Source organism: Lampris incognitus, chromosome 4 (assembly GCF_029633865.1).
Source record: "Lampris incognitus isolate fLamInc1 chromosome 4, fLamInc1.hap2, whole genome shotgun sequence".
Taxonomy (NCBI): domain Eukaryota; kingdom Metazoa; phylum Chordata; class Actinopteri; order Lampriformes; family Lampridae; genus Lampris; species Lampris incognitus.
Window position 1 is genome coordinate 74,939,779 of NC_079214.1, and position 23,483 is coordinate 74,963,261.

The window sequence follows — 23,483 nt, forward strand, 5'->3', positions numbered from 1 at the left end:
TGTGTGTGTGTGAGGGGGGGGTCTCCTGTAGTTGGTAATGTCTTTCAAACCTCTCCAGACTGATGATGGGTTGTTGGCAGAAAACCTGTTTTTCATCTTTTCAGAGGAGCACCTTTTGCCACTCTCATCTCCTTTGTGAGTGTACTTCTCGCTTGGTTGTACCGGATCCCATCTCCACCCCTGTAGGCTTTTTCTTTGGCCTGACGAAGCTGCCGGAGTTTTGCTGTGAACCAGACCTTATTATAATAATAATAATAATAATAATAATAATAATGATCTTTATTTCAGACACAGCATAAAAGCAGCAATACAATAATAAATAATATAATAATAATCATAATAAAATAAAGTAATAAATTATTGTTGTTGAAGGTACAGAAAGTTTTGGTGGGCACACACGTCCTCACAAAAGCTGATGTAAGGTGTGACAGTGTCAGTAAGTTCGTCCAGATCTGTAGATGCAGCATCAAAAACAATCCAGTCAGTGCAGTCGAGGCAGGCCTGGAGCTCAAGTTTTGACTCATTGGTCCATTTTCTCACAGTTTTAACCACAGGCTTTGCAGATTTTAGTTTCTGCCTGTAGGTTGGGGTAACATGAATCAGACGGTGATCAGAGAGTCTCAGGGTAGCACGGGGGACAGAGATAGGCGTCCTTTAATATTGTGTGGCGACGATCCAGTTTTTTTTCACCTGGTGGGGCATTTAACAAGCTATCTGTATTTTGGCAGTACGTGGATGAGATTTTCTCTGTTGAAATCCCCAAGGATAATGAGAAGGGAGTCTGGATGTTTGCACTCCGTGTTTTGTAATTTCATCAGCCAGCCAGATGTTTTAACGCCTCTTTAACACAAGCCTGGGGTGGGATATAGACACTTACCAGAATAAATGATTAAAATTCCCGCGGTGAATAAAATGGTTTACAGTCAATGAAAAGGTTTTCTAAGTGAGGGCTGCATGATTTCTTCAGCACTGCGACATCCGTACACCAAACTTCATTTACGTAGAAGCATATGCCACCACCTGTTTCTTTCCTAATAGCTCTGTTTTGCGGTCCGCTCAGAGGAATTGGAACTGTGGCAAATGAAGTGTACTCTCTGGTATATGTGCACTAAGCCAGGTTTCAGTGAGGCACACAGCGGCAGATCTGGAAAAGTCCGAGTTTTTTCCGTATAGGAGTAGGCCAGAGAGCGGACATTCGCCATGTGAATTGACAGGAGAGTGGTTCAGAATCCTCATTGTCGCAGTTTAACAAGTGCACCAGCTCGCTTACCTCATCAGGATCTCCGCTGGAGCCCACACAGAGCTGCCCCAGCCAAAAGTTTGACAAGACTTTCGTTAAAACTTTCAGTTAAAATCGATAAAAAAGTCTGTCCAGTTTGTACAGTGGACATTTGGAGGCTTAAACATTCTTCCCTACTGTATGTGATCAGTGAGTGGGCGCTGGAAACTAAACAAATAAACAAAAACAGAAAAAGTACAAGAGAGCGCAGAACTGAGGTAGCCATCTGCAGCACCGTCTTGATGACAATCTTCTGATAACCAACAGATATTCTGCCAACTGGAGAAATAGAACGTCAGCTTGATGTCAGTCCACCCAAGTGAATTAAGGTGCAAGAAATTTTGAAATTTGTAAGGGGCTCTTCTTTTTTTATTTGTTTTGTTTTTTTTATTCAAATACCTCATAGTGAAAGTACAGTCAGACGGGGTACACAGAAATGCATGAAAGACATAATGCATAAGATTTTATATTGATCATATTTATGTGCAAGAAAGAGGAAAAAAAGGTGTTGGTTTCTCATTTTGGACATTGCAGGGCTTCATCTTTTGATAGATTTTTTGCTTTTACAACCCCAAATTAAGGATTATTTCCCACAAACATGGTTTCCAAGAATCATAAATTGGAGCAGTGGGTTTCAACCATATTGTAATCCCCTTGTTTGCTCCTGTGAGGAGCAAAAAGAAAGATAGGACTGACATCTGCCTTTGCAAGTTCTGTGGGAATAACACCCAGTAGTGTTATTGAATGGTCCTGAGGGATTGTATTTATGAAATAATAGTGAGGGCTTGATAGATATCATCTCAGTATTTTTTTTCAATTTCTTACATGACCAAAATATTCACAATTTGAGCTTGTTTCTCCACAATTCCTCCAGCGACTGCTGGAGTAGGATGAGCCAATCTTCCTGTTATGTCTGGTGTTATAGAATATCTGTCTATAAGTTTCCATTTGAGTCTCAAGTTGTTGGAGCAGGTAACCAGATGTGGCTCCTTGCAGATTTCCTCCCACGTTTCAAAGAAGATATTGCTGCAGTTCTTTTTCCGACTTTCCTTTGATGTACAAATAAAATCATTCGATAGAAATGAGAGATTACAGGGCATCCGGGTAGCATAGCGGTCTATTCTGTTGCCTACCAACATGGGGATCACCAGTTCGAATCCCCGTGTTCCCTCCGGCTTGGTCAGGCTCCCCTACAGACACAATTGGTCGTGTCTGCGGGTGGGAGGCAGGATGTGGTTATGTAACCTTTAGTCACTGCACTAGCGCCTCCTCTGGTCGGTTTGGGGCTGCTGTTTGGCGGGAAGGGGAACTGGGGGGGCTAGCATGATCCTCCCAAGCGCTACGTCCCCCTGGTGAAACTCCTCACTGTCAGGTGAAAAGAAGCGGCTGCCGACTCCACATGTATTGGAGAGGGGGCATGTGGTTGTCTGCAGCCCTCCCTGGATTGGCAGTAGTAGGCTCGGATAGTGTTCAAAGGCTTGAAATAAGAAGAAAATGCTGGTTTTTAGATCAAATTACTTAAGATCAGACTTGCTACAGCACAGTAATAAGAGAAATACACTGAATATTAGCAAATTTTTTTTTTTTCTTTTCTGATTTTTCCCTTTTTCTCTCAATTTAGTGGCAAATTGCTCCCTATTCAAGTTCAAACACCCACCCTCGTACTGTATGCGTTCGCCAACTGCCAGTTATTGCTGCTTCATTGAATCCGGCCATAGTCGGATCTGATGAGACCAAGGCGCAAACCCCGGTCCCCAGTGGACAACTGCATTGACACAAAGCCGACGCTTAGACTGCTACACCACCGCATCAGGGGAGGGTGCCCCAGACACAGCCAACGCTAAACCATACACGTCAGAACAGCTGGATGCTGTCACAAAAAAAAATCTAGAGCTGTAAAGATTACTACCAAATTCTTGGAGTTGAAAAAGGTGCAAATGAAGCAAATAATTAACTCATTTTTTTGCATTCATTATTTTAGCACACTGAAAAAAGGAACAAGAAATCAAATCACTAATTTAAGTGGAAACTACTTAATACCAGTGGAGTATGATTATTCCGTTACTTGAAACAAGTTGGCTCATCTTGAAATATGTAGGGCCAAATTTAAAACTAGTCCTTAATCCCAGAGCATACATCTTAAAACAGGAAACTTGATTTCACTGAAATCACAACCAGGACAAGTGAAATTTCTGTCAACATGTATGGACAACTCTTTCGAAGTTTGAGCAGTGAAAATCAAAGTGTATTTTAATTTTGTGATAAGTGAAGAATGTTGGGCCATTGAATAAAAATGTATATACAGTGCATCCGGAAAGTATTCACACCCCTTCACTTTCCCCACATTTTGTTATGTTACAGCCTTATTCCAAAATGGATTAAATTCCTTTTTTTTTCTCATCAATCAACACACAATACCCCATAATGACAAAGTGAAAAAGGTTTTGTAGAAATTTTTGCAAATGTATTAAAAATAAAAAACTGAAATATTGCATGTACATAAGTATTCACACCCTTTACTCAGTACTTGGTTGAGGCACCCTTGGCAGCAATTACAGCCTCAGGTCTTCTTGGGTATGAAGCTACAAGCTTGGCACACCTATATTTGGGGTATTTCTCCCATTCTTCTCTGCAGATCCTCTCGAGCTCTGTAAGGTTAGATTGAGAGCGTCGCTGCACAGCTATTTTCAGGTCTTTCCAGAGATGTTCAATGGGGTTCAAGTCTGGACTCTGGCTGGGCCACTCAAGGACATTCACAGACTTGTCCCGAAGCCCCTCCTTCGTTGTCTTGGCTGTGTGCTTAGGGTCGTTGTCGTGTTGAAAGGTGAACCTTCACCCCAGTCTGAGGTCCTGAGCGCTCTGGAGCAGGTTTTCATCAAGGATCTCTCTGTACTTTGCTCCATTCATCTTTCCCTCGATCCTGACTAGTCTCCCAGTTCCTGCCGCTGAAAAACATCCCCACAGCATGATGCTGCCACCACCATGCTTCACTGTAGGGATGGTATTAGCAAGGTGATGAGAGGTGCCTGGTTTCCTCCAGACGTGACGTTTGGCATTCAGGCCAAAGAGTTCAATCTTGGTTTCATCAGACCAGAGAACCTTGTTTCTCATGGTCTGAGAGTCCATTAGGTGCTTTCTGGCAAACGCCAAGCGGGCTGTCATGTGTTTTTTACTGAGCAGAGGCTTCCGTCTGGCCACTCCACCATAAAGGCCTGATTGGTGGTGTTCTGCAGAGATGGTTGTCCTTCTGGAAGGTTCTCCCATCTCCACAGAGGAACGCTGGAGCTCTGTCAGAGTGACCATCGGGTTCTTGGTCACCTCCCTGACCAAGGTCCTTCTCCCCCGATTGCTCAGTTTGGCTGGGCGGCCAGCTCTAGGAAGAGTCCTGGTGGATCCAAACTTCTTCCATTTACGAATGATGGAGACCACTGTGCTCTTCGGGACCTTCAAAGCTGTAGAATTTTTTTTTGTACCCTTCCCCAGATCTGTGCCTCGATACTATCCTGTCTCGGAGGTCCACAGACAATTTCTTTGACTTCATGGCTTGGTTTCTGCTCTGACATGCACTGTCAACAGTGGGACCTTATATAGACAGGTGTGTGCCTTTCCAAATCATGTCCAATCAATTTAATTTACTAGAGGTGGACTCCAATCAAGATGTAGAAACATCTCAAGGATGATCAGTGGAAACAGGATGAACCTGAGCTCAATTTTAAGTGTCATAGCAAAGGGTGTGAATACTTATGTAGATGCAATATTTCAGTTTTTTATTTTTAATAGATTTGCAAAAATTTCTACAAAACCTTTTTCACTTTGTCATTATGGGGTATTGTGCGTAGATTGATGAGAAAAAAAATGAATTTAATCCATTTTAGAATAAGGCTGTAACATAACAAAATGTGGGGAAAGTGAAGGGGTGTGAATACTTTCCAGATGCACTGTATATACAGTGGCTTGCAAAAGTATTCATACCCCTTGAACTTTTCCACATTTTGTTATATTTCGACCACAAACATAAATATATTTGTTGGAATTTTATGTGAAAGACCAACACAAAGTGGCACACAATTGTAAAGTACAAAGAAAATTATACATGATTTAAAAAAAATTTTACAAATAAAAAACTGAAAAGTGCGGTGGGCAAAAGTATTCAGCCCCCCTGAGTCAATACTTTGTGGAACCGCCTTTTGCTGCAATTACAGCTGCAAGTCTTTTGGGGTATGTCTCTACCAGCTTTGCACATTTAGAGACTGAAATTTTTGCCCATTCTTCTTTGCAAAACAGCTCAAGCTCAGTCAGATTAGATGGAGAGCGTTTGTGAACGGCAGGTTTCAGATCTTGCCACAGATTCTCAATTGGATTTAGGTCTGGACTTTAACTGGGCCATTCTAACACATGAATATGTTTTGTTTTAAACCATTCCATTGTAGCCCTGGCTTTATGTTTAGGGTCGTTGTCCTGCTGGAAGGTGAACCTCCGCCCCAGTCTCAAGTCTTTTGCAGACTCCAACAGGTTTTCTTCCAAGATTGCCCTGTATTTGGCTCCATCCATCTTCCCATCAACTCTGACCATCTTCCCTGTCCCTGCTGAAGAGAAGCACCCTCAGAGCATGATGCTGCCACCACCATGTTTGACAGTGGGGATGGTGTGTTCAGAGTGATGTGCAGTGTTAGTTTTCCGCCACACATAGCGTTTTGCATTTAGGCCAAAAAGTTCAATTTTGGTCTCATCTGACCAGAGCACCTTCTTCCACATATTTGCTGTGTCCCTCACATGGCTTCTGGCAAACTGCAAACGGGACTTTGTATGGTTTTCTTTTAACGATGGCTTTCTTCTTGCCACTCTTCCATAAAGGCCAGATTTGTGCAGTGCACGACCAACAGTTGTCCTGTGGACAGATTCCCCCACCTCAGCTGTGGATCTCTGCAGTTCGTCGAGAGTCACCATGGGCCTCTTGGCTGCATCTCTGATCAGTGCTCTCCTTGTTCGGCCTGTAAGTTTAGGTGGACGGCCGTGTCTTGGTAGGTTTGCAGTTGTGCCATATTCTTTCCATTTCCGGATGATGGATTGAACAGTGCTCCGTGAGATGTTCAAAGCTTGGGAAATCTTTTTATAGCCTAACCCTGCTTTAAACTTCTCCACAACTTTATCCCTGACCTGTCTGGTTTGTTCCTTGGACTTCATGATGCTGTTTGCTCCCCAATATTCTCTTAACAAACCTCTGAGGCCGTCACAGAACAGCTGTATTTGTACTGAGATTAGATTACACACAGGTTGACTCTATTTAGTCATTGGGTCAACATTCGATCATTCAGCAATCATCACGCAACTTCTGAAGGCAATTGGTTGCACTCGGAGAAAAGAGGGCTGAATAACTTTTGCACACCGCACTTTTCAGTTTTTTATTTGTAAAAATTTTTTTAAATCATGTATACTTTTCTTTGTACTTCACAATTGTGTGCCACTTTGTGTTGGTCTTTCACATAAAATTGCAATAAAATATATTTATGTTTGTGGTCGTAACGTGACAAAATGTGGAAAAGTTCAAGGGGTATGAATACTTTTGCAAGCCACTGTATATATATATATATATATATATATATATATATATATATATATATATATATATAAAGCCTTGTGTCATTCCTAAATCAAGCAATTTAACTTGAGTTTGTGTCACTGAATCTTGAAACAAGTTATTTTTTGTGAAAGACAATGGTACAAATGACTACTCTAGCTAATGTAGCTTGTTTTAACAATAAATTACTCAATTGTAAGATTTCCTGACTAATGAATTCAAAGATAGAAACTAGTATAAATAACTTTTAAAACAAGATAATTAATCTCGTATTTCCTGATCTAAGATTTTAAATCTTGACAAGCACAGAAGAATCTGCAGTGTGTTAAAAGTCCATTTCTGGGAGGCAGAACTCCTCCTTAATCAGGGCATAGGATTTAAGATTATGTGACACCCTGGTGTCTCCCCACCTGCCGCCCAGGGACTGCTAGGATAGGCTCCAGCATTCCTGCGACCCTGAGAGCAGGAGAAGCGGTTTGCATGATGGATGGATGGATTCAATTAGATGGTGTATGTAAATAAAGCCATTTCTGGGCCATTTTTTTAAGACAATGTAGTATATGGGGGGAAGTTATACATTGATTTGATCACTTTTAGCAACAAAGCAGAATTAGGAAGTTTATGCTTTTTTCTATTTTTCTCCAGACCGGAGCTATGTTTTTAGTCCAGATATTTACAAGATCTCACAGACATATTTTGAATAATAACTCCTTCATTGAAAAATACGGTTAGCCTTTTTGAAGCTCTCCCCTGTGTAAACGGTTGGCTAATGTAGCCCTCACCCATTCTAACTACTGCTGAGTACAGGGTTGAGACACACTGCAGGGTGTCCAGCAAGAGACAAAGATGGAATTGAAGTTCAGAACGTTGTAGTTGAGCTTCTTCACCACATGCAGTACTTCCAAACACACACTAGTAGTTTCCAAAATGCAATAATGTGGTTCTGAAATAAAAATAATAAACATTGTGGAATATTGTGTACACACACAGAAATGCATACATGTACCAACAAATATGCACATGATCACAGATTCACTCACCCATGTGTGCATATCCAACTGTTAACACAAAAGAGAGAACGTACAAAATAAGGAATCTCAATCTCCCTGGTATTAAACATCAACTACATATGCACAGATGCATTGCAGTAGAAAAGTCTAGAAGCTACCACACAATATTAATAAACAGTCTAACATGCTACAGTAACTTCACGGGAACCATGCAGCACTAGTAAACAAACACTTCACTTAATAGAACATACACACAACAGTTACAAGTCCCATTTACACATCACGTTCACAGTCCGACTGCTATGCATACGATTAACGCTACAGCTTTCAGTAGAGCTAACATCAACAGCAAGCTAGCAACAACGTGGTTATCACTAACAACAATTAATCCCATATTTCACACAGCATGCAGCTGCAGTCACATTACGCACAAATGACGAGAATTGAACACAGTTTTTTGCACACACAACACTTTAGGATTTTCCAGCCCCTGAACAAATAACGTCTCCCATTTTCCTGTGGCATGGATGAGGAGTCACAGAAGTGGGTGTGTACCAGCTGCTAAGTGCACAGTAACAAGAGTGGATAACGGACATTTGTAGGGTCATTGGTAATCCTGGTTTCAGTAGTTTATAGTTGAGCAGCCCAAAAGTATAAGCTGACATTTGTAAGTCTGGACCCGAATACCCAAGTATTCGTATTCGGATATTCGTTTGTTGAGTAGGTATTTGTTTTCAATTTAGGGATTCGAATATTCTTTTCTTTTTCTTTTCTTTCTTTTTTTGTGCTAAATTTATGCTATCAATAAAGGTGAACTGCAAAATACATTTATCAGCCCATTCTTGTACTTTATGAATACATTTAATTGCACTGTTAAAATGTGGAATACTGTCTCAGCTGCAGGGTCTGACATCCCTGTCACTCACAGCCGTGACGTCATGCTTCAGTTCACCTTGACCGTTAAAGGGAAAGCAAAATGGCAAAGATCTCAGCTGTGTGGCGATACTTTAAACCAGGAGTGGGCAATTTTATCCAGAAAGGGTAAAATTGTGGGTGCAGGTTTTTGTTCCAACCAAGCAGTTACATACCTGATCTCACTAATCAACCATTTAATTTGATTTGATTTTGATTTTATTGGTTTGCACAAAAATACAATAATCAAGTAAATAAATACATCTTTCACAAGGAAAGTGAGAAAAAAAAGGATGTGCTGGTGAGTTAAGAAACCCGAGGTGGGCTTATAATGAAGCCTCACCATAGCAAATTTTAATGACGCACACAAAAAAAAACATAATAAAGAAATAAAAATTAAGAAAACAAACACACGGACAAAATAAAAGTAGTTGCAATGCATATGCCTAGCATCTTATTAGCCAACTGAGCACACAGTTTTTCTTTTAATGTCCTTTTAAAGATCGGTAGGGAGGGTGAGTAGCCTATTAGATGTGAATACGCATTCCCCAATAAAACGCCTGTATTTCATAGAATACTGCCCTCTGGTGGTGTGACAATGGGGAACATGCAAATGGTTTGCCTGTCTCATTGAATAAGAATGAAAATTTGAATTTTTGCAAAAATGTTGTTGGAAGTGGTCTGGTAGAATGTAGCCTTGATATTTCACCTCGTAAATGAAGATACGTGTTAGCAGGATGTTAATATCAAATATAGTTAATATTTTAAGTTTAGAGAACAGAGGTGAGGACAGGGCTTTGAACTTGTAGCTGTTCTAACGAACCGTTTTTGAATTATATGGAGTTTATGTAGATATGTGGGGTAGGTACTGGCCCATACAACATTGCAGTAAGTAAGGTAAGCATATACTAGGCCATAGTATAAAGTTAACAACCAGGATCTACTGAGAAATGGACTGATTTTTCCTAATAATTCCCATAGACTTTGACACCTTTTTGGTCACAAAATCAATTTGTTCTTTCCAACAACATTTTTCATCAACTATTAAGCCCAAGAAGCGAGCAGAAGGAACTCTGTTGATTTTGCTACCCTTGATAAAGAGGTTGGCTTCATCTGTGTTATATTTTTCTTCCTGAAAATATTATGATTTTTTTTTTTTTTTTAGTGATAGTTTGTTCTGCTGGAACCATCTGGAAAAGGTGAGGAGACCCAGGTTAGCCTCATCAATGAGGGTTTTAAAATGTTTGTGGGAAAGTACAAGATTTGTGTCTTCTGCAAATAAAATGGAGAAAATGGAACTTGATACAGCAGCAAAATTATTGATATAAATCAAAAATAATAATGGACCAAGAATCGATCCTTGAGCCACTCCACTAGACAGTATGGCTCTATTAGACTCAGTTTTTAACAGAGACAAATTGTTGTCTGTCAATCACATATTTTTTTATCCAGTTGAAGACATTTTCTTGAAAACCATATCTAGACAATTTTGATAGTAATATATCATGGTTCACAGTGTCAAAAGCTTTCGAGAGGTCTAGGAAGACTCCTATCGCATACTCGTTTTTATCTAACGCAGTGGAGATTTTGTCAATAAGTTCTAACAGAGCCATGTATGCAGAGTGCTTTTTGTGGAAGCCATATTGATGGTTGTATAGTATTTTATTTGAATTCGTATGTTGGAGGATTCTTTTAGACTAGTTTTTCAAGAATTTTTGAAAAACAGGGTAATATTGAAATTGGGCGGTAGTTAGTAAAAGAGCTTTGGTCGTCGGATTTGAGAATGGGGATGACTTTTGCAACCTTAAGGTCACTGGGGACAACACCAGTTTCTAAAGAGATCGAAAAAATAAACGTTAATGGATCAGTGATCAAGGATTTTACCTCTTTCACAATGGTAGTTCTAACTTCATCATGTCTGCTGCTGATGGTTTCAGCTTGTCAATGATGCTTAGTACCTCATTGAAATCAGGACGATCAAAGGTATTACATGAAGAGAAACAACCATCAATATAATCTCGGGGACTTCCACCTGGGCTTGTAATTTTTCTCCCAAGAGAGACACCCACATTTACAAAAAATTCGTTAAACTTACATGCAATCTCATAGGAATCAGTAATGCTTTTCCCTCCATCACAGAAGTAAGATGGAGTTTTTAACAAAGGTTTCTTTTTGTTTAGTAGCTGGTTTACAGTTGACCAAGTTTCTTTGATATTACTAGAAGACTCCTTGAATTTTTCGCTGAAGTGTTTTGTTTTTTTTTAGCTATTGTTAAGGAGGGGATTAAATTTATTTTTATATAATTTGTACTTCATTTGGTTCGAGGGTGTAGGATTTGATAGGAATTTTTTATATAGTCTGTTTTTTTTTTTCTTTCCTTGAGTACTTCTGCAACCCAGGGGTGAACCGTGAGTCCTGGCTTGTGGGTTTTTTTTGCTGTGACTAAGGGAAGACATTTATTGAAAACAGAAAGGATTGAATAAAGGCTTGGTAGGCACAGTCTGCATCAGTCTGAGTGTACACATTCTCCCACGATACACCATCAAGTAGATTTTTTAAACTGGTCATATTTTATTTCGTTAAACTTCCGAGAAGTTACTTTGCGATCAGATTGTTTTTTCTTTTTATCTTCTCTCAAGGTAAATTGGAAGTTTGGGAAATGGTCTGAGATATCAGTATACAGTATAACCGATTGACGCACTTTATTCAATAAATTTGTTAATATTATCTATTAATGTGTCAGATTTGTCAATCACTCTCGTGGGTTTATGGATAATAGGACAAAAATAGTTTGCATATCAATTATTTAGGAAGTCCTGAGTTGATGAGTGTGTTTCACTTTTAAAGAGATTGATATTATCATCACTGAGGGTAAAACGCATTTTGCCTTCTTTGCTTATTTGGTCCAGTGTATTTGCCATACTGTCATTAAAGTTGTCAATGTCAGTATCTGGTGGTCAACAGACACAGCCAACGATGATTTTTTTTGCCATTGCTGGGCAAGGTTATTTCGATGGAGATGGATTCTATATCCTCCCCCTCTGAAGGAAGTGACAAGTCTGCTCTCTATGTAATTACAGTCCCTTCGGATGTAAATTACTAACCCACCTCCAGCTTTCTTATCTCTGGTAGAATGAACTAAGTTATACTGGGGGAGCTCATATAGACTTTCTGTGTCTTCAGAAAGCCATGTTTCTGGTAATGCAATAATCAAGAAGTTATTATTCAAGGATGTTAAAAAATGAGAAAGGTGGTGGTAATTTTTTGAGAGGCTACGGGTAAAGGTGAGATTCTGATGGGAGAGTTCTAACTAGTCCATCAAATTGTTTCTCATTGTAATACCTGCAAGGCTCATTCATTACAGTAGAGTCTTTGCTGTGGAACTTGATTAGGAGACACAGGTGTGTAACTGCTTGGTTGGAACAAAGACCTGCACCCACACCGGCACTTTCTGAATAAGATTGCCCACCCCTGGTTTAAATTCAGCGATGACGAGGCAATGTGGCAAATATGCAATGAAACTAGCCTACCACGGTGGCACAACAAACATGATAAATCACCTGAATGCTGTAAGAAGTAGACTATTCTTATACGGTGTAAAAACCGAGACTATACTAGTTAGCAAACTTAGCTTAGCTCATGTCTGTTTTCCAGTTGCTATTATCTAGCTGCTTTTATCCGCCGTTTAAACAGTAATGTTACACATGATAAAAATGTGCACTTAACTTTGCTTGGAAAAGAGTTGCAACTGATCTGAATAGTTAAAACATAAGGAGCCATGTGGGAACATCTGGGGCTAAGGCAATTATTGGCCTAAAAAGGCCTGATAATAATTTGTCACGGCTATCTCATTAAAAGTATTATTGTTATAACAGAAATAAGCGTGTTTTGTATCTGTGTTTGACCTTTGTTGGGTTCAGCTTGTAAAACGTTATAGATTTAGGCTAATAGCTGACAGAATCTGGAATGGGAGTTGGCCTCGCCCACTGCTCCTGATGTATAGGGAGGGTTAAATGCAGAGGACAAAATTAATTTCAACATATGCGAGTACTGAGAAATGACAATAAAGAAATTATAAATAAATATAAATCTTATAAATATAGATCTCTGATCTTGAATTTGTTGGTGCTGTTTCTGCGCTGCTGTTTCACAGTGCTTTCTCGGGCGTTGTCTCGGATTCAGAGCCTATTACAATGAGCATTTATGTAGTTCTATAATTTATCCATGATAAGAAAAAATTGTCACAAGCTGATGTCAAACAATTGCATAGATAGGACCTCTTTCAACCAAATCACTCAGGATTTCAAACATGCATAAAACACACCAAACCTTTGGAAAATGGTGTTAACAAATAACAATACAAACAACAAGTGGCACAGTGGTTAGCATGGTTGCCTCACAGCAAGAAGGTCCTGGGTTCGAGCCCCAGGGTTGTCCGACCATGGGGGTCGTCCCAGGTCGTCCTTTGTGTGGAGTTTGCATGTTCTCCCCATGTCTGTGTGGGTTTCCTCCGGGTGCTCCGGATTTCCTCCCACAGTCCAAAGACATGTAGGTCAGGTGAATCGGCTGTACTAAATCGTCCCGAGATGTGAATGTGTTGGCCCTGAGCTGTCTGGCAGCCTGTGATTGTAATGCATTTCAGTACTGTGATTGTAATGCATTACAATGCTCTGCTGCCAATTGGAAATGCATTTGGCGGTCCATGTGTAGTAATATAGTAGTAAATGATACATAGGTGTTAGGTAAGAGATTGGTGGTAGTATTGCAGGCTTAAGTTTGCATTTTGTAGCTCAGATGACTTTGTGCAAAGTGGTTATAGAGGTAGGTGCTTCCTGGATGCTTCATCTTAAAGTGTCATCAGCGTGATGTGACCAAACCATACGTGAGAGATGGTGCTCACTCGATGGGTTCAGTTATATTCCACACACTCAGCTCTTTAATTCAGTAGGAGCTGCTGCCTGTGAGAATATATAGTAGAACTGACTGCATAACAGTTGCCACTAGTTTTATGTTGTGGATTTGTATATTTACTTTGTATAAGTCTGTGTGCTCTGTGTGTTGGGCGTAGAGAAGGACACAACATGGATTGACATTTACGGTTGTCTCTGACAACTGGAATTTCCTTGGGGCAACCAACATGGAACCCCTACGGCATCCTTCGGAACACTAAAAACAAGCTGTTGACACAAAGTAGTATTGGCGAACATATTCAGTATCAGATCTGTGAGTTATTCAAAACTTGTGTGAACGCTTCATTTGTCAGCAGAACATTTGTGCTTGGTGTCCTACACAGCAGCTGCAGCTGCATGTTTGCTCAGCTTTTAAGCTGTAAGTTGTTGATTATCGATGGTCGAGTCACCTGAACTTCGCCTGTCACCAGGGTTTTCCTTTGCTCACATGTCACATGACCGCTCGAGCTTTGATTACTGCTTAAATAAACATGGTGAACTTGGAAATAAATTCAGCCTATCCCAAAAATGACAAGCTAGCTAAACTTGTGGCCCAAATCCAGTAAATGTTCTCAGTGAAACATGGGGCATTGAATTGAAACATGGGGCTTTCTGTTAAAAATGTATGCTAAATGTGGGCATCCGGGTAGCTTAGCAGTCTATTCCATTGCCTACCAACAAGGGGATCGCCGGTTTGAATCTCCGTGTTACCTCCGGCTTGGTTGGGCATCCCTACAGACACAATTGGCTGTGTCTGCGGGTGGGAAGCCAGATGTGGGTATGTGTCCTGGTCATTGCACTAGCGCCTCCTCTGTTTGATCAGGGCGCCTCTTTGGGGGGAGGGGGAACTGGGGGGAATAGCGTGATCCTCCCACATGCTACGTCCCCTTGGTGGAATTCCTCACTGTCAGGTTAAAAGAAGTGGCTGGTGACTCCACATGTATCGGAGGAGGCATGTGGTAGTCTGCAGCCCTCCCTGGATCAGCAGAGGGGGTAGAGCAGAGACCAGGATGGCTCGGAAGAGTGGGGTAATTGGCCAAGTACAATTGGGGAGAAAAAGAGGGGACTTTTTAAAAAAAATATAAATGTGATCTGTGCTTTTTTTTCAAGTTCAGCATGTGTAAGTATCTGAATTAACGTATAGAAGTATTTTTGATTTGTGAACAAGTCCCACATGGTATTCCAGTCTGATCATGTGAGTAGTGTCATTCAGCTGGTGCTCATGGTTGTTTACTTCTTTTCAGTTATCATGTACTGACTTACTGTGTCGCTGGATTACATGACAACACAAGTCGCCCTCACTGTGGTGGTATGGCTTGGTTCAGTGTGGGACAACCTTAACTCTTAGGACCACCTTAACTCTTACGGGACCTCAAAAGTAGCTCCTTGTTGCCCCGTATGCAACTAGAGGTGCTCCTTAAAATCGACCCCTGCACAACTACTTTTAAATCTGTTTGTGTTTCAAGTACTTCATGTGACTGTCAGTCTCCAAAACCTTCATGTCTGTGGCATCTAAGCTTCCTCTTACTGTTGCCTCTCTCTCCCCTCGTTCTTCACACACCATCCCTTCCTGCCTACCGACGGTCACCCCACCAGGCCTTCTCTCTGTATGAGGATGAAATAAGTGACTCCAAGTCGCAGCTGGCAGCCATCACGCTCATCATCGGTACGTTTGAGCGCATGCACTGCTTCAGCGAGGAGAACCACGAGCCTCTGAGGACACAGTGTGCCCTTGCTGCCCCCAAGCTGCTGAAGAAGCCTGACCAGTGCCGTGCTGTCAGCATCTGTGCTCATCTGTTCTGGTCTGGCCGCAGCACAGACAAGAATGGCGAGGAGGTGTGTATATGATTTTATTCCATGTTAAGAACGAGTCAGAGTCAGTGTTTTTAAGAAAAAAAGGTGTTATGATTAGGGTCTTTGTCCCAGACTGATCACGTGTTTGTCCAGATGGAGATGAGTGTGGACTGTCAGCTTGAGCTCTGTGATTGTGCTTAAAACAAACAGAGCTCAGAGGCGGACTGAAATCACAATTCACATTTAACTTGTCATGTCTAAACAGCTTGAACACAGCATAATCAAAATTTAACAAACTTTTCTTTCCGTTTGTAAATGAATAATGTTGTGTTCTTATACCTTTATCCGTTACTGTTCTCAGTTGTGAAGAATTTGGCAAGAGTGGTCTAGTCCTCATGCAGGAAGGCAGAAAAAATGATTCAGCTATGAATCATGATCTTGTGATGATGTTTAAACGCCATAATAACTGCAGAATCTTTTTTTTTTTTTTTGGCTTATCAGAATCATGTTTATGGGCATGTAGGACATACATGAACTTTGACTCCGGTTTCGTGGCTCTCTGTGTACTTAGCATAGAATAACAACACTACAACACAACAATGTTTGGATATATGCACAAGAGTGGAATATATACAGGTGAAATAAGAGGCAATAAAGTGCAATGGGGCGTCCGGGTGGTGTGGCGGTCTTTTCTATTACCTACCACCATGGGGATTGCCGGTTCGAATCCCCGTGTTACCTCCGGCTTGGTCGGGCGTCCCTACAGACACAATTGGTCGTGTCTGCGGGTGGGAAGCCAGATGTCGGTACGTGTCCTGGTCGCCGCACCAGCACCTCCTCTGGTCGGTCCGGCGCACCTGTTCAGGGGGGAAGGGGAAGTGGGGGGAATAGCGTGATCCTTCTACGCGCTACGCCCCCCTGGTGAAACTCCTCACTGTCAGGAAAAAAGAAGTGGCTGGCGACTCCACATGTATTGGAGGAGGCATGTGGTAGTCTGCAGCCCTCCCCAGATCAGCAGAGGTGGTGGAGCAGTGACCAGGACGGTTCGGCGAAAAAGGGGAAAAAAGCCAAAAAAAGAAATAATGAAAAAGGCTCATTCTTATTCCCCCTATTGGTCTTTCGGACTTGGGTCGTTTCCAAGGGCAACGTGACGCCGGGCGCCATCTTCCAAGGATCAGAGGCATTGTTAATGTTTGCATAAACGTTACCTAGCTAACGTTAATGCTATGGATCATTAATCGTTCGTATCATAGCGATCATTGCTAACTCAAATCGTATCCAAGTACAACGTTAGCCAACATTATCATCATCCGTGTAACGCAGTTAGACAACCAGTTTAACAGTTCTGTGCCTGTGAGACTGTACGGTACCGTTAGCTACGTAACATTAGCTAACGTTATGTGTGTGAGAGAGAAAGGAAAACTTACCTTTGTGAAAATGCAAAGAACACACTAACATTGCCACCGAAATGTATTTGAACGTGATCAATTGCGTCTCACTGCTGCAACCCAGGCCATCCTGCGCCTCTTGGTTAAGTCCTCTATGTTCTTTCCTTCATTTCTCTTCCAAGAAGGGAAAGAAAAAAAGTGTAACCCATTCTCGAGTTTAATCGGTCTTTCGGACTTGGGCCGTTTCCAAGGGCAACGTGATGCCAGGCACCATCTTCCAAGGATCAGGGGCATGGTGACATCACGACCGAAAGACCGATAGTAGAAAAAAAGAATAGCACAGTATTTGCCAGAGGCATATTTGTATGCAGGCAAGGTAAACCTTCCTCCTACCACTTGAAGCATGACTAGACATGTGTTTCTATATCAACAACAGTCTGATGCTGAGAAACTAGCGAGAGGGAACAAATATAATATAAATAGGTATTTGTTCACTTGCACCAGTTTATCAGCTTTGTGTTTATGCAGGACATGACTGATATTAATTTTGACTGTTTTTCATGTAGAAAAAATGTGTGTGGGAATGTCTGTTCAGAGTTAAAGTTGTGCTGAATCTGATAAACTGAAGAGCAGTGTAATGTACATGTGAACAGAACATATAGGTTACTGCATTGTACAGGGGAACAGCAGAGTACTCATTTAAGTCTCTTTGTTGAGTACTCGCAAAAATTACTTGTCTGTTTTCAGTATGTAAATGTTCTTGTGTCGTCAGCTGTGCCTGGGGTGCTGTACTTAGGACTGTAGTTAGGACCTTAAGTAGGACTGTAGTTAGGACTGTTATTGGAACTGTAGTTAGGACTGTAAGTAGGACTGTAATTAGGACTGCAGTTAGGGTTGTAAGTAGGACTGTAAATAGGACTGTAGTTAGGGCTGTAAGTAGGACTAATTAGGATTGTAATTAGAACTGTAAGTAGGACTGTAATTAGAACTAAGTAGGACTCTAATTAGGACTGTATATAGGACTGTAATTGGGACTGGAAGTAGGACTGGAAGTATTACTGTAATTGGGACTGTAGTTGGAACTATAATTAGGACTATAATGAGCCAGTATGTCCAAATGAAGCTAGTAGTCACTTTAGGTTATTTTAATGACAAATCAGTTTAGTACAAACAAATATGTTTCCACATTTTTAAATGTGAGTTTTCTGAACTGTCTTCAGATCCGTGACGGTAAGCGGGTTATGGAATGTCTAAAGAAAGCCCTGAAGATCGCCAATCAGTGCATGGATCCCGCGTTGCAGGTCCAGCTGTTCATTGAGATCCTCAACAGATACATCTGCTTCTATGAGAGGGAAAATGACTCGGTAAGAAATGATGAGCAACCCCTCCCAATATTACAGGCTTTTGGAATTATGTATTGCTCCCTAATATTCTCTATACAAGCATCTTTATTATAATTCTTCTCATCAAATGTGCTATACCTCACCCTTTTCCCTGCACTCCCTGCACTCTCTTACTTTCAGTTCTGCCACGGTATATAAGTAATTCTCTGTTATTACAAACTACCAGCACAACAAAGCCAAGGCCGAACGGCACTGAGCCCATTTACATTAAACACAATATTAGGTAGGACATTAACATGCTGGTTAAGCAGCATGCTCATCATGCACGTGTTTATGCTGTGCAGTATAAAAGAACACTCTAAAATGTGCAGTTTTTACTGAATAACATCATGCCATAGATGCCACAAATATTGGGAGATCGGGCGTCCGGGTGGTGTGGCGGTCTATTCCATTGCCTACCAACATGGGGATCGCCGGTTTGAATCCCCGTGTTACCTCCGGCTTGGTCAGGCGTCCCTACAGACACAATTGGCTGTGTCTGTGGGTGGGAAGCCGGATGTGGGTATGTGTCCTGGTTGCTGTACTAGCGCCTCCTTTGGTCGGTCATGGCGCCAGTTCAGGGGGGAGAACTGGGGGCAGTAGCGTGATCTCCCACCCGCATGAAACTCCTCACTGTCAGGTGAAAAGGAGCCGCTGGCGACTCCACATGTATCGGAGGAGATGTGGTAGTCTGCAGCCCTTCCCGGATTGGCAGAAGGGGTGGAGCAGCAACCGGGACAGCTCAGGAGAGTGGGGTATGGGCCAGATACAATTGGAGGGGGGAAAAAAAGGGGGGGGATGACGGGAGATTGTACATTTGCCATGCTGATTGTAGGAATGTCCGCTAGACCACGTCTTTACGGTGGTCTACCCCTGAATTCTGTATGGCACCCCAGATGTTACAGGTGGGCAAACACTCACCAGCGATGGCCGCTGGCATGCTGGAGAAGGGTCCTCTTCAGCCATGAATTCTGGTTTCTGTTGTATTGGGCAGATGAAAGGCAGCATGTATGGTGCCGTGAGGGTCAGCAGTTTACTGATCCGATCCCAATGTTGTCAAAAAAGCGAGTGATGGGGCCAGTGGTGTTTTGGTATGGGCAGGCATATCATATGGACAAAGAACATGGGTGCTTCTCATCAATGGTGATTTGAAAGCATAGAGATACCAGGATGAGATCCTGAGACCCATTGTTTTGCCACTCATCTGCCACCATTACCTCATGTTTCAGCATGATGATGGATTGCCACATGTTGCAAGACTGAGCAACAATTTTTAATTTTTACATCTCTATAGCACCTGCCCTGAGTGCATGCCCAGGCAGGCTTGGACTGACCAAAACAGCTTGCGCTGTGGGTAATACACTCGTAGATTTAAAATATGATAGAAATTCACAAAAATAGGTTATATCTACAAAACGTTATGTGATAGGACCATTTTAATATGATTTTCATGATCAGCTGCCCAAAATCCATAAAAATATACCCAAAAGTGTTCAGGAAGCAAAATCTTCATCGTCCAGCGATCTGGCAGCTGAAAATGTCCCAAGTCTTCCATGCATACTCACCACACATGTAGCCCATTCAGCATGCTTGGATGTTCTGGACCAGCATGTACTATTTCCTGTCAATGTGAAGGAGATATTTTGCACCATATGAGTGCGTTAAATGGTGGTCACGCCAGATACTGACTTGTAATTATGTTCCATGACCTCACCTTCTGTGTTGTAGGGTATCTGCGATCAACCAAGGTGTATTTGTAGCCAAAATATCAGATCAATAGATAAGTGCATAATATATCACTTTCAGCGGATATTTTTCCATTTAAGAGTTTCATTTTTATAAAATCTTTGAAATAATCAAGTGATGCATTTATATTTTTGCTCAGCATACTTTTCTGACCCTCATTTGCCCCTCATATATGCACATGAACAGGTCAGTTAAGTGCTAATGTGTCAGAATACTGTCGATCCACTTGTAGCATATGTGGAAGTAGCTTAGAACACCTTTTAACTAGTGGGTGGAGCAGAAGACCGACCCAGGCACTCTCAGCCCACCTGGTGAGAACGGGTTGGAGATTGGCATTTCAAGGTATTTTACCTTCCAGCCATATTAAAAACACAACATGTCTACTCAACATTTTGAATAAGACCTTTGACACGTGTGAAATATTTTTTGAATACAAAATAAAAAGTCTTTCTGTTAAGAAATCTGTCTATCAGTCTGGGAAGGATAGCAGGTTGCAGTCCTGGCTGCAAGATTGAGAGGGTTTGGACATGTGTGGAGGAGAGATGCTGGGTATACTGGGAGAAGGATGCTGAGCTACCAGGGAAGAGGAGAAGAGGAAGGTTTATGGATGTGGTGAGGGAGGATATGCAGGTGGCTGGTGTGACAGAGGAAGATGCAGAGGACAGGAGGAGAAGGAAACAGATGATCCACTGTGGCGCCCCCTAACGGGAGCAGCTGACAGTAGTAGTAGTAGTAGTAGTAGCAGCAGCAGCAGGTTGCGATCCTGTGTTTTGTGTTGTGGTACCAGGGGGACCCTGTCATCCCTTTCATTTCCATTTGAGTCAAAGATTCTAACTTTACTGATTTCTGAGGGAAACATGGAATGAAAGCTTCATATCCCTAAATGTGGGACTGCACTGTTGTAGTTAACAAAGTAATTCAACAGGGTTGTATACATTACCTACATATTTCCTTACATAATGTATGAATCTATCTAGGAAGGCCTCATTCCATCACTAAGCAGCTTCCATGCACACAAAGTGACTACTGTGTGCCGGGCCCATGAAGCAGTTGTAGCACCTCATCTCTTCAGTCTGTCAAAGCTCAGTGAGCATAGCGATCCCTGTTTCACTGACAACACCAGTTGTATTAATTAGTAAGCCTCGTTAAACCTCGTTAAAGCCTTAGCTTAAACTGTGATTAACCCTTCTGAATGTTGACTTGTTCTAAGTATTTCACAAGTTAAAGTTGGAACTTGTTAAATACTTGCTTATAAGTGTGTTAAGGTTAACTTTATACTTAATTCATATAAATCCTTGATATAAGTCTGGGTTGGTAGTAAATGTATGTGGTGTGGTTTAATAAGCACTTTGTAATTACTTGTATATACTTTAAGACTCTTCATGTTCATGTTTATTTGAATCAGCTGCTGCAGCTGACTGTCTCCATCTTTCATTGTGACAAACCATGAACTTAATTTAGAAGTAATTGTTTGCACTTGGGCTTAAAAACCAACTAAAAATCCCATGTAAAGGATAAAATCCATGCTAATGTTCTTCTGCTCCTGTCAACAGGTGACCGTGCAGGTGCTCAACCAGCTGATCCAGAAGATCAGGGAGGACCTGCCTAACCTGGAGGCCACTGAAGAAACGGAGCAGATCAACAAGCATTTCCACAACACTTTAGAGCACCTGCGCTTACAGAGAGAGTCTCCTGAGTCGGAAGGCCCCGCGTACGAGGGCCTCGTCATTTAGAGAGAGGAGGCATTTGTGGATGGTTGTTTACATACTTACCCTCCCTCAGTAAACCATCTAGCAGGGCAGGGTTTAAAAATCAAAAGTTATGTCAACCACACCCAAATGATGAGAAGCGCTATCTCCCCTGCTCTCTGAAGTGTTCATCTAATCTGCTAGCTGTTGAACCCCCTCCTCCTAGATTGAACCCCTGCTAACATTTTTTCTAATCTAATTTCCTCCCTTCCCGGCCTTTCAGGACCATTCCATGACCTCTCGGTCCAGATGAGTTTTCAGTGTTGCATTATAAGAAACCTTGTATGTCACGAAGGCTGCAGTTATCTCCACCTTGCACTTCTCAGATCTTTTGTTTGGTTTCTTTATACTTGAGCAGTTATCTAGAGGGAGTCTCCATGCTGTGTTTCTTAGACAACAGATGAACACCATCATCTGTCACTGGAAAAATGACACCATCTCCATAGTGATGTGTTTACTGTCCACAGCTTAATTTAGTCTGCAATCTGTTTATTGTTAAACTCCCTACACATGAAAAGATTAGTGTTTATGTTGATCATTTGGTGGTTACACACTCGCCACTAGAGCTTTAAAGGGATTGTCCTCTGTTGTTCATTGCCAGAAACTTTCTCGTTGAAAAGTAAATATTCTGTCCTTGTGGCTGCCTTAGGAGAAGTATAACTGTGGCAGAACTGTAACCAGCATTACTTTGTGCAGCTCAAGTTGCCTACACAGCCCCCCCCCCCCAGAAGGTGGAGCACGGCGGTGCTTTAGCACGGCAGTGCTTTAGCACCTCAGAGCACCATCACACCACTTCCAGGTCACTCTCTTCATGTGAACAAAAGTGCAAGGTTGTTGATAAACAGCTCTAATTCTTGGTTCCGATATGTAAAATTATCATTGCTTTGTTGATCTTTGTAAGCCACTGCCTGCTAAATATTGAACCATTATTCCAGTCTGTGATGGTGAGGCAGCAGAATAAACCTGAACTTTACGTTTGGAGATGTTAGGCAGAGTTTCATTTGGATTGTTTTGACGGTAGTGTGCTGCCTAACTGAGCGACTAATATGTGTGTGTGTGTGTGTGTGTGTGTGTGTGTGTGTGTGTGTGTGTGTATGTGATTGAATTATTCAGTGATGCTAATCTTAATACTGCATCGACTCATTTGTTTGGGGCTGCAACTAAAACGTATTTCCCTCATTGCCTCCCAGGATCCTGACCGCTTCCACATATTTTATGAATAACCTACTTGTAAATCAGAAAGGAAGAACACAGAATATCTACTGTCAATGTTGTTTGCATAAATAAACTCAAACTAACCCTATGGGGCTGTTGCTGTGTCACTTAGCAAAAGCAGCTCCGGTTCAGCTGAAACGCAGCGAAACTGCAGCTAAACCGGAAGTACGGTCAAACGGAAGTACAATCAACTCGTCTTGTTCCATTTTACAGACGGACGTTTAAGAGGAACAACACGGGTATAATCCGTTAATTACATTTCCCCAGTAAAGGGTGATGAAGTGACTTGGTGTCAGTTTTTCGTTTATCGTTTTCCAGTTAACTGTTTTACTATTTACAAAGGGAAGTCAGAAAACTGAACTTTTAGCCGTAGTTAACATTACATTTCTCCAGGTTTTACATTGTTTACATAGTAAACTGTTTTTGCTTTAGTTTCAGACAATTAATTGACTGAATTCACATGTGGGTCATTATTCTGATGT

At 41.6% G+C, this 23,483-nt stretch overlaps 1 protein-coding gene across 1 annotated transcript in view; it reads left to right on the forward strand.

Annotated features, from left to right (window-relative positions):
* vps35 (VPS35 retromer complex component) overlaps window positions 1-23,083 on the forward strand; it is a 117,438-nt gene extending 94,355 nt beyond the window's left edge. The window contains exons 16-18 of the mRNA XM_056278242.1: window positions 15,325-15,564; window positions 18,131-18,274; window positions 21,592-23,083. Of these exons, the coding sequence (XP_056134217.1) occupies window positions 15,325-15,564; window positions 18,131-18,274; window positions 21,592-21,771 (564 nt within the window). The 3' untranslated portion in view covers window positions 21,772-23,083. The remainder of the gene's footprint in view (window positions 1-15,324; window positions 15,565-18,130; window positions 18,275-21,591) is intronic.
* The last annotated feature ends 400 nt before the right edge of the window (window positions 23,084-23,483 follow it).